The sequence below is a fragment of the Mizuhopecten yessoensis genome, unplaced genomic scaffold (assembly GCF_002113885.1).
Source record: "Mizuhopecten yessoensis strain PY_sf001 unplaced genomic scaffold, ASM211388v2 scaffold6431, whole genome shotgun sequence".
Lineage (NCBI taxonomy): Eukaryota > Metazoa > Mollusca > Bivalvia > Pectinida > Pectinidae > Mizuhopecten > Mizuhopecten yessoensis.
This window is the reverse complement of record NW_018406546.1, coordinates 72,833-84,762: the sequence shown is the minus strand read 5'-3', so window position 1 is coordinate 84,762 and position 11,930 is coordinate 72,833. Positions and strand designations below refer to the sequence as shown.

The window sequence follows — 11,930 nt, the reverse complement described above, 5'->3', positions numbered from 1 at the left end:
GAGTCCTTTGTACCAGTCCGCCTTTTTTGGTTTACCTTGCAAGTCCGTACAACTTCCACATTTTGACATTATTTGTGATATAATTTTGTCGTATTTAGTACAATGTATCAATAGTTTGCAGCTAAAATTAAAACCCTGGATCACTTATAAACAGACTTCGTCTTGTTTAATTGTACATGTATGTGTGTGTCTATTGATTTTATATCTAATTATTCCACAACCGTTGAAATAATAAATTGGTTGTCCTGTAACCATGGACACGATTTACAAAACAGAAGGAAAATGCATTTAGACCCCTACTGCTACACAATTAGGCTGTATCTACAGTGCTGTTGGATGTTTCTGTACACGGAATTAGGTAAACCTCAGTGTCGTGTCCCGGCCGTAGTAAACAACGTGGTTTATTACCCAATAGTCTATATAAATTATAATTAGTCATTTTTGACTGTTTCTGGGTTTTTGTCCAATTTCGGCTGTAGGGGTGAAACAGTCAAAACTGTTTTCCCGGTCAGAGCGAACTGTTACCCGGCGCGAATTCGATGCGCAGAAATCCCCCCTCGAGAGCCCCCTTCAAGCGTTTCGGTGACCGCGACTCAGTGTTGAAGCAATGGCAACATTGCATGCAGCATTGATACTAATATTTATTTGGTAATAAAACAATTGTTTCATGNCTCGGTAGGGGGAATCCCTGTGGAACTGTTTGCCCTTGGCCTAGCGGCCTCGGGCAAACAGTTCCACAGGGCTTCCCCCTGCCTCGGGATGATAGTTTTGACTGTTCCCCAAATAGCCATGAAACAATTGTATAATATTTCACAGGGACCTGTGAATTTGTTACAGCTATATTTTGACCTAAACTAAGGTGTTCAGAGCAATCTTACACATTTTAGGGTTTAAGACCAACTTCCGGTAAAAAAATCAACCCAATGTGATATATACGAGAAGGTTGGAAAGTTTCCGATTTTGAAAGATCGATTCCACCTAAATTCTGTGCCTCAAAAACCACGTTTCTATTTGCTGTACGACAACAAAGCTTAGTTCCGTTGGAAATATGGATATTTTTTCTTGTAGAAACCTCCTACAATGTATATGTACGTAAAAATGTGATTTTGTCACGATTTGTGACGTCGGCTCGTTGTACAATGTATACATGGTGCTACAATCCTCAGTTATCTCTAAATTTGAAGACGTTAAGAAACGACCACACTTATCAGTTTTTTTAATTTTTCCATGATATTGTCATAATAAAAAAGGAATGACATACTTTCCTCCTGAATCAATGTTTATTTCTGTTTTGTTACAATCTGGTACGGTTGATACTCGTCATGTCATGTTCTATTCCAATAATACCGGTGAGTGTGGTATCTTCGACATAAGTCCTTGAACACAGTAGCACGGAAAAGGTCATGCAGTGTGTCCCGATCCTAGTTCGTCATTATAAATCCCCTTTCTGGTTTGGGAGGGCACACATAAATCACTCTGCGTTCCTGCGGTAAAATGACAAATTAATCATATGGTTTGCACTCACAACAAATTGCAATGAAATCGAGTTTTATGATTGCCATGGTTGACGAAAACACTCACCTTGTCATCCTCGATACTCCAGGGGTTACCCTCGCCAACGCTCTCTGCACCCCTGGAATATGCCGTTGCAAAATTGAAGGCTCAGTGTGCAACACCTTGTGGATGGGACGAGAAGACTAGTTTGATCTTTTGATGTACATCAAAAGAATCTCGCGGTCGCGTAACGGTACAATTGACTGGCTTTGAAGTCGGTTGTCACTACTTTGTAATCTTCAAAGGATATGTATCTGCCTAGCAATTGGTCATGTTTCTTAACCTGAGACCAATCAAATAGCTAGCAGTGATTCTTCAATTTTACTTTGACATATTCCAGGGGTGCAGAAAGCAAATGTGATTGTAACCCCTGGATATCGGGGATGTCACCTGATAGGTACATGTATTCCATGAAGTGTAGATTGGTCAGTCTTGCAGGGCTGATCGACCTTTAGTTGTGTTGTGGTTCCCGTGTTCTTGCTTGCTCTACCAAACCGTGACAAACCCCGTCCGGAGCTCCAGCTTGGATTTCTTACTATAATGTATGTAAACGAATGAATTCATTATGCAAAAATATTTATCTATATTTACCCAAACAAGATACAATTTAAAAACCGTTACAATGAAAGATCAAAAGGATAAAGAACATAAAGCTCCCCGACCCAAGGTCTGTATATTTGTAGCATGTATCGTAAAACACATGTACAGACCTTAGGGCGGGGAACTAAACATGCCATACCCCTTCCATATACATTGTAACAACAGACCACTAAAACAGAAGTATCCTTTTAACATTTGAGTTGTGTCACTCTTTATAATCCCTTGTCATTTTTTCCTCAACAACGAGTTGCCTTTAACATGTATGATATATCTACGATGCACAGCATAATGTTGAACAGCAGTTTCTTCCATTACATGACGGTGCAGAGACTGGGATGGTTAGATTAGTCGAGCCGATTAGACACATGAACCCTTCTATCTTTGTTTAGATTCGTGTTACCTCCTACATGCACACCTAATCGAAGTACATCAAGCGTTGGTGGTATAAGGACATGCTGAACAAGACGAATTATATGAAATGAATAGGCTACTGATTGTATGTGTAATCTATATTGTACAATCTATAACAATGTTTGGTGATTTACGTATTGGCATGTGCTTGTTCTCTTGAAACATCTCCAGTAGTCCTTTACAGCGTACTTGTATACTGGACATGTAGTCGGTAATGACATTTCTCCTGTCGTATTATACCAAAGCGTTCAGTGGCCCTGCCTATCACACTGATTTTTCGGGAGATGCCCATTTATCCTCGGAGAACACGGTGAGGTAATACATGGTATGCCATTTGGGGGAGTACTGCACTCATCTTTCTCCCTCTCCCTCCCCTGTACAATTTGATAGGCGTACATAAACAGAGAAAACATACAAACTTACAAAACATCAATAAACAACAGTCACCGTGTTCAGTGCATCATGAGTATAAGCGTAAGTTACGGTTTCAAAACGAATTCCAGATCTTTGAGACTGAAATGGCCCTACATTATTTGCATAAATCCATCATAACTGATGAGTGTTCTCTATACCATGAAGTCAACATGTAGATAGAAAGGGAGAGGAATTATGAAATTTTACACTGTGTTAGCCCACATAATCAACCCAAAAGCATACATCTGCGACTGAAAACGTTGAAGAAACCTACCCGTAGTTACCAATCTGGCGTCTCCTTCTGCTAGAATGTATCTTTTGGCACCTTGTCTTGCATGTATGATGAACCAGGTGGAGTCCCTCACAAAATCCAAGACATTCCGGATTATTTAATCCGTACCGGGCTCTTAGTCCACGTAATTTGAAACCGGCGTAATTGCAATGGGGAAAAAGACCAAAAAAAGCTGCTCGAATAGCTTTTTTAACAGTAAAACACTAACTATTGTCGTATTTTGCTGTCAGTTTGAATTTAGTCGTATTCTTTAAGTTTATCATTTTTTCCATGTGAAAGAATGCACTTTAAATCGTCAAACGTAGTAGGCACCCTGTTCAGACTCACTCGCCGAGAAACTCAGCTTTATATAGGGTTGATATAATAGTTTCATTCAATATGTGAAACTTACACAGTTTCAGAAAAAGACAAGACAATGCCAACTCATAACAAACCCATAAATCGAAATTCAAAAGCGTTACAACTAGAGCATGTAAATGATGTAGGTGGGAAAACAGGGATGTGACTGCCAGGAAAGGGAAACTTCACAGTTTGAGAATTAATTAAATTCTTTTTGATATTACACATACAGGGGTGTCAGCGTTTTAGTTGACAGATTTTGCGTTTTCATTCCGTTTTCATTCCATTTCATTCGCGTTTTCATTTCATTTCGTTCTCAAGATTCAATTCGTTCCGTTTCCGTCGCAGACTGTTTTTTTCGTTTCGTTCTGCTTCGTTCCATGTTAAATCCTCTCTACCCCAATCGTTCCGTTTCGCTCCGTCCCAGTCCGAGTGGAGCTTTCGTTTCGTTCCGTTCTGCACTCGTTCCGTTCCGTTCCATCGGCGAGGCGCTTGTACATTGATGTGAAACAAAATGGCGGTGGTAACTGAGGCAGCCTCAAAAACTTGTCGACTCGTGATCAGCTTTTTAAGACAACTCTTACTGTCTCTTCATACTCTTTCGATTTTGTCGCAAAATGCCTGGTAGATGCAGTTTCGTCGAGTTTTCAGGCTTAATGTACAAGAATCTCTCGAACATACTGTATGAGAGAAAAAACAATACGAATGCACATGTTGTCATGTGCGACTATTTTGCTCTCATTCGCGATAGGTACCTGTGGTTATAAGTGTGTTGTGACCCGTATCAGTATAACATGTATATTTGCATTCAGAGACATTTAAAACGAGTGATGTTACGAACCGTGCGGCTGAAGTTGCAGGATATTACTATCCCGGGGGGTGGGGGGTAAATTAGCTTACAAGATTCTTTTTTTTTTTTACAGGCCTAATGGGATATTAGTAATTAGCATACTCATTTTTTTCTCTGTTTGACAAAACCCCTAGAAAGATTGTGAAACCATAATCATATAGGCCCATACATTTTTTTATGTCAATTCCACATCTTAATTCCCATACCACAGCACAGGGACCTCAGAATTTGTTACAGCTACCTGCTATATCTGACCTTAACTTTTGAAAAAGTTTGTCCAGGGCATATCTTGTGTACTATTTCACCTTGAGTAGCCAGATTTTGAGTACAAGGACATCTTGGGATGGTAGAGTGCAAGAAGTATGTATCGGGATACTTTCTTAACAGTATAGTTACATCCTGACATAAGAGTATTGTTTGATAAATATAGAAATCATTACCGGTGGGGGACTATGGATTGCCTTGTTTACAAAAGAAGGCAGTTAGATAATTTTGTGAACTTTATTAATACAAAACAAATTTCTGCGATAACAATTTGATGAAAATAAAATAATCTTTATAATGATTTTTAGCTCACCTGTTCCAAAAGACCATGGTGAGCTAAAATACCCTACTGCAGCATACCCTCACACAAGGTGAATAAGATTAGGTACAGCTAATCAGAATCCCATGTGACCAGAGGTGAATGGTCTAAATAAGTTGGTGGATGGTCACATTGCCCTAGCATATATAAATCTGAAGTGTTGTAACTTAAAGTTCCCCCAGATTTAAATACTGACACATATTTATTTTATTGTTTATAATGGTGTACAAGAATAAGATGTTCAATTGCATTGGTTAATCATAATTTATTTCATTTGCATACCATTTTACCCACAGGTGTNGCCACTATAGATAGGAAATCTCGATTAAAATAGTTATCTTCTCAGATCGTTTTATTCCATTTCGTTTTCAATCATTCCTCGCGTTTCGTTCCACCTACTTTCAATCCATTCCGTTCCTGTGAGCAAAACATGTTTCGTTCCGTTCTATTCGCGTTTCGTTCCAAACAGTGAATTTATTTTCGTTCCGTTCCGTTTAGGCCTTGTTTCATTCCGTTTTCATTTCGTTCTCGTTGCGTTTTCATTGCATTTTCATTCCATTCCGTTTGTCAACTGAAACGCTGACACCCCTGTAACCATATATGAATCGATCGTTGGCCAGATATCTTTTTTATACATTGTACTTTTGTAATAAATAACAAAACTCATATGTCAATATTACAATTCTTTCTTTAATTTCAGTGAAGGAGAAAACCAGAAAAGGTTGTAAAACCTTGATGTAAGACTGTTCCAGTGTCATGGTAGTGACCATTTACTTTAACCCAGACGTGATCTCCTTTTTGGGCGGTGACAATTACCATATTGGAACTTGGACCCCAAGTATCGGAGTTGCCACTAATAAGCATACCAATGCTATGTCCGTTTTTAAGAAGCATTGTTTCTATGTGTTTATTAGGAAAAGCCAATGTTGTGACAAAAAAAACGTACACACCGGATACGGGACTCGTGAAATGCCCGGATAACCTTTCGTATGCCGAACCTTCGTTGGTGAGAACGTCCGACATGATGATCGTCTGGTCATCCCCAGGGCTGGTAAGGTCTGATGATAACCTTGCGTGGAAGGCGACAGCAGCTGAGGGACCTGTCAAACATTTATTGAAACGTAAATATGAATATCTTCTGATATACAACTGTGTATTGCATTTCGGATAAAAAATGAATATATATATATAAGTTTCCATTCAGCCTGATTTTTCGAGGGTGTAATTTCCATATCCCACATACAAGTACCTACATTTCTGACCCTTTACATCGCACCTCTCCTTTCCCAGAATGTTGGTTAAGTATGAATTTGACAACTCGAAAGCAATAATAAATAAACATATTAATTTTCTAGAAAGAACCTGAATCCCCTCGTCTCACCCCTAGGAACAACGACACCTTACATCGGGAATAGTATTGATACGTCTGTCCAGAGTATCCTACATAAAGTTCCTTATGTATCCTAAATACGTACATTTGGAGGACACGACATAAAAGACGAAATTTAATTTAATTTCCTGACGATTTTGCTCTATGATACGCTACGGTAATGTGATGTCGTTATAACATCATCAATGCCATATTCCTTCATTTGATTTGTAGAAACAACTTCGATGTTGATTATAAGTGATAATCATGAATTGTGAATTGTAGCGTTCTTAGTATGCATACAGGAACAATTATTATAGGTTTGTAGTGAGGTAGGGGAGCGGAAGCTAATGAAAGCCGATGTGTAAATAACAGTAATCGATGAAATCAAGAGCAAAATATTACCACATAAATGTTTAACATGATACCATAACATAATGAAATTTCCTAATATTGAACTGTTTTATAGTATTTTCAACAATACTCATCTGTCTGGACATATGTAATATCAAAGTTTTACTATCTACATAAACAGTTGCGACACGTTTAATACGTACACAAAAAATTGTTTGTGCAGAAAGTAAAACTTTGATAGCATGTTTTTTAAATTGTGATGTCTAATTGATGCTGATTGTTTAGACTATCCCAAGTTCGGGTCAGGTATCAGACGTTACATTACACACGCATTGAGACTACAGATAAAGGCAGTTTAGTGATACTATCGGAAAAGGGTCAATATCGCCATTACTCATAACAAATAATCGACTTACCAGCAGCACGTGCGTTCTTAGGACTTTTACTCTGGACAGTACGTGACTGAGTAGATGCAGTAGCAATACTCCCATTATTGCTTCTTTGGACTGGCATGCTAGGTCGATCCTTCACAAAACTATCAATGACATCCGTGACCAGGTTTTTATTCAATTCGTCAGGGGTGTATTGTTTTCCGTTACTGTCACTCCTTTCAGCTTGTTGAAAAGCACTGCTCGCAGATTTAAGAACGCTATATGGAACACTGTATGAGAAGTCATGTGCTTCAGTAGGAGCAGTCCATGTAACATCTTTGGATTTCACAAAGTTTCCATTAATATCTTGACTAGCCACAGGGTCGTGTCGATCTGCCATCTCATTTGATTTTGTCAACTTTTGGTTTTCTTCTACTAGCAGTCGCATCGTTTCCTGGATATTTTTAACCACTTGCATACAATGGCGGTTTTCGATCTCGAGTCGTCGAACGCCTTTCCGAAGTTTCTGGTTCTCTGCCTTACCTTGTTGTATTTCTTGTTTCAGGTCTATGTTTGTCTTGTGGATTTGCTGATTTTTAATCGTGAAACGACGGTTATCCGATTCCAGTGAACTCAGTCGTCGCTCAATATCTGCCAGTACATGGTCTTCTAACGTCATGATTGTATCAGTGATATCGTGTTTCGCTCTCCCATGTTTTAAAGCATGATCCGTATTATATTCTGCACTAACATGACATAAATGCAGCATTATTAGAAGAAAAGCAAATTTCACTTTCCCCATTTCCATCAAAGAGTGTTATAAGAAAGGTTATACCTGTACGCAGGCCTGCAGGAATGATAGATCGTGAATCCTACCTCTGGACCTTCTTTCTGTCACACCGTTAGATGATCCGATCAGGATATATATTAGTAGTGCAAAGTTAGATATATTTATAGAAAATATTCAAAGATAAGCCGTTCTGTCTACATGCAGTGCGACCTTTTTTTACCACAATGACCAACAGATGTTTGTTTTCTAAAATTCAGCAAAGCCCGGGATACAAACAGGTGTTCAAGGCCACAGAACCGCACGCATATGCATTTGTTATGATTGATATGCTTGTAACCAAATTCATGATTTATATGTCCGTTGTCCGCGGCGTTGAATGGTCGGGGTTAAAACGAACCAGCATGAGAATATTTTTCAAAGAAAAAGATGATGATAAAATATATGATAAAGAGGTCGCTGCCATTTCATACAGCTAGGTAAGATCCGCCAAGGGGCAATACCCTGCTAGCCTCAGCATATATACATGTACCCCAGTCATTAACCCATTTCCGATACAGGTACATGTAACGAATCTAACGAGACACAACGAATAGTGGTGGATTCACTGTACTTTTCCCCATCTCTTCTATGTAAACTACACGTGGCCCATGTGGGATACGCTTTTCCCACATTGTGCACTCAGTTACCTTTACACTTATGACGTCAGAATCAGATGACGGCGTTACATAATGACGTTTCAATGTACAGCGGGCTAACATATTACTTAACTCACTATGACGATCTAGCTGTTGGCAAATGACGCCATTTAAGAACATGCAACGAAGGTCTCACATAGATCTTTAATTTGCTTAGTTACTATTTTTTCTGTTCTTTTAAAATATTGACTTATTCGTGCATACGTCATCTAGAAATTGTGCTATATTTTAAGTGTTGCATTTGTATATTACCGAAATTTCGGGTCAGTAGTGGGAAGAAATGATTATTTCATTATATTATGGGATATATATATCCTATCCCCGGCGTCAGAATTTCAGTACGGCTTCGGTTCTGACCCAAATACTTTAATGTAGAATATTCATATCCCGCTTACTTAGTACATATGCTAGATTATATTACCATTGGTTGCTGTAGAAAACAAGAACATTTGTTACAATGCCCATTAGAAATATTGCTATTCGTTTGCAATTATTTATTTGAAATGATTTCCTCAGACAGTTTCTTGACAGAATTGTCGCTCTGGAACTGTAACTCTGTTCGACACAAATAGAATAATACTCAGGTTACTGCTCTGTTTATCTACAAACACACAGTTTATATTATGTATACAGAAGTAAACTTATCCGGCAGGACACAATTTTACTTAAGGATCTTCGTATCATTGCCAAAAACTGGAATTATGCATTCGAAATGTTGGTCCGGCATAACTATTGCTCTGAACAGTCGTTTATGAAAGGAATACACGAATCATACATTGTGGAAATTTTATAGATAAATATTTACATGTCTCTCTTACTCAGCTAAGTAAACTCCGACTGCGTATAGATTAGCATATACGCAGTGAAAAGAGACTCGGCGTATTGATACTTGTTTCAAATATGGCGCCGTTCACGCTTCAAACGTTTTATTTCATGGATGCATATTCAAATTTCTTTGGCGGTAACGTCAACAATGGCGGCTTCGTTCTGACCGCGCCACTCCATGAGCAATGTGTCAATGCGCGTCCATGACGACCGTTGTAAATACATAGAAAGGTTAGAAGGGCTTCTCAAATTGCTTAATTTAAAATTTAACAAGAAAATGCAGCACAGCTGCTGGACACCAAACCTTTTTTTATGAAAATGACTTACTGACTGTCCATCAACCACGAGGGAACGGATCCTGCATACTGTAATCTGTTTAATTATAATTATATAAATCGTTAATGACATAAATTTTGTCGTTTAGAATTATCACACAGCATGCAAATATACAGTTTTAACCACAAGTATAGGCCTAAATGTCAATGATTTGGCAATAACGTCATCTTCTGAGAGAGCAAAGCCGGGACTTAAGGTGATTAACATAAAAGATCATTTATACCTTTTGTCAAAATTGCAGCGATTTTTGCAAATATTTCTTTTGACAATGTACCTATTTGACTATTTTGGATAAAATTATCAACCATCTTCTATGTTAAAGCGTCAATCGTAGCCCCCGCCCCTTTGAATAATTGTTATTACTTCTCGAGACTGCTACGAAAACACATTTTGCCACAACGCTGGTATTTTGGTTGTTATCACATATTCGTTTTATACAAGTGAAATAAATATATCATATTGAACGGGAAAACCAAGAAATTTTCCATTTCTTTCATTTTTTTCCCATGTCACGCTGTGCAAATATAGTCTCTTTCACATTAACTGCGGTCCTACTATCTCGACATGCGCATAACCACTTCCGCGAGTACGTTCTTGGTAACCACAGACGCAAGAAATGGTACGATCTTGTGTTGTTTTCAAGTGTTTTAACAGAGCTGATGCTTGTGGCAAGGAGCAGGGAATAAGTTTTTTTCGTTTTCCCGTAGACAAGAAAAAACGTTTAGCATGGATAAAGGCTGTAAACCGTGACAAGTGGACTCCGACGAATGCTAGCTACATTTGCTCCACACATTTCGAGGGAGGGTGGCACAGTTATGATTACGAGGACGTCAATTATCGGCCAACAATATTTCATTATAAAGAGAAACGATCGACACCAACAGAAAAAGCTAGGGAACAGAGGGTATCTAAAAGAAAACTTGAACAGGTGNAAAACAAAAAAGGAACTAAATTGTTTTTGTTTTGTTTATCAAAAATAGAGGGTTTCATTTATACTTGCATGTATAAACACAGAATCTAGTGTTATTCTTAATACACATTTTGTACCATGTGTACTGAATAAAATGTATATACATTTATATTGTACATATACATTGTAGGAATTTGTTGAAGCAGAGAAGGCAAAGAAATACACAGAGGATCAACATAAAATGTTTTCTGTCTTTAAACACTCCTATTGTGAAGTATCATCACCTGAGCATACAGAAACTGCTCATATGGAATTTGAAACAACAGATGATTCAGACATTATTTCATTCCAAGACAATGGTATGACTAAGCTTATTGCTAGTTAAGAATAATGTACAAATTCCTTTAGCTGAATTGTATGATGCCCACTCCCAGATGCACTGTACATTTAATCATTTTCTTAAGTTTTATTAGGATCTACTTCAGTATTTGAAATCTGAACTAATTTTATAAATTAACAATTTATTTATGTTATTTGCAAATGATTGAATTGATCAAATGATTTTAATATATCAGCAATTCCTATTTGTGTCAAACCATAGACTTTATGATAAAATTTGCACATGTATGTATGACACTATATGCTACTTCAAGGTTTAGCAAGCACAAAAAAAACCAGTATTTCAGTGGTGGCGGTTGATTTTTACCCTTGTATAAATTAGGTTGTTAATATTCAGAATGCCAAACTGAACCTCTTGAACCTCCTGAAGGAGGAGCTTCAAAGGTACAAGGAACAGCTGCTTAAATCAAGTTGGAGTACAGAGCAGATAAAAGACAATGATACAAGCACCAAATTCTAAACTGGATTGCCAACTTTTGCAGTTTTCCTTTGGCTTTTTAGGTACAAATTGTCGTAATAAACACAGTCACTCAAATTTGGTAAAAATGTGAACAAAGTCAAATAATAAATTATTGGGGTTGGCGCTACTCTGCTGTATGGAACTCCTATGTTGTATGAAGCTGTCAACATAGAAAAATTCTTGATCTGGTTTCACTCCTGGTTTAATGAGGTTTTTTATGTATGAATTGATGCATTTGTGTTTGCTCTGGTTGTGGTCTTGTGTGCCAATAGTTTGCTTTCGAACATGACACCCCCTATATGAGCAGTTAAAGAAATTGTCCCCCCCCCAAATAAATTACTCATTTTCTTATTGTCATATATTGTTCCTTTTAATTAC

General features: G+C 37.8%; 1 protein-coding gene across 1 annotated transcript; it reads right to left on the bottom strand.

Annotated features, from left to right (window-relative positions):
* Nucleotides 1-5,645: 5,645 nt before the first annotated feature.
* Nucleotides 5,646-8,047, bottom strand: LOC110452123. The gene is made up of 2 exons (XM_021500461.1): nucleotides 7,183-8,047; nucleotides 5,646-6,143 (listed from the first exon to the last, which is right to left on the bottom strand). Exons 1-2 carry the CDS (start codon nucleotides 7,943-7,945, stop codon nucleotides 5,740-5,742), a joined length of 1,167 nt encoding a protein of 388 aa, XP_021356136.1. The 5' UTR covers nucleotides 7,946-8,047; the 3' UTR covers nucleotides 5,646-5,739.
* Nucleotides 8,048-11,930: the final 3,883 nt, after the last annotated feature.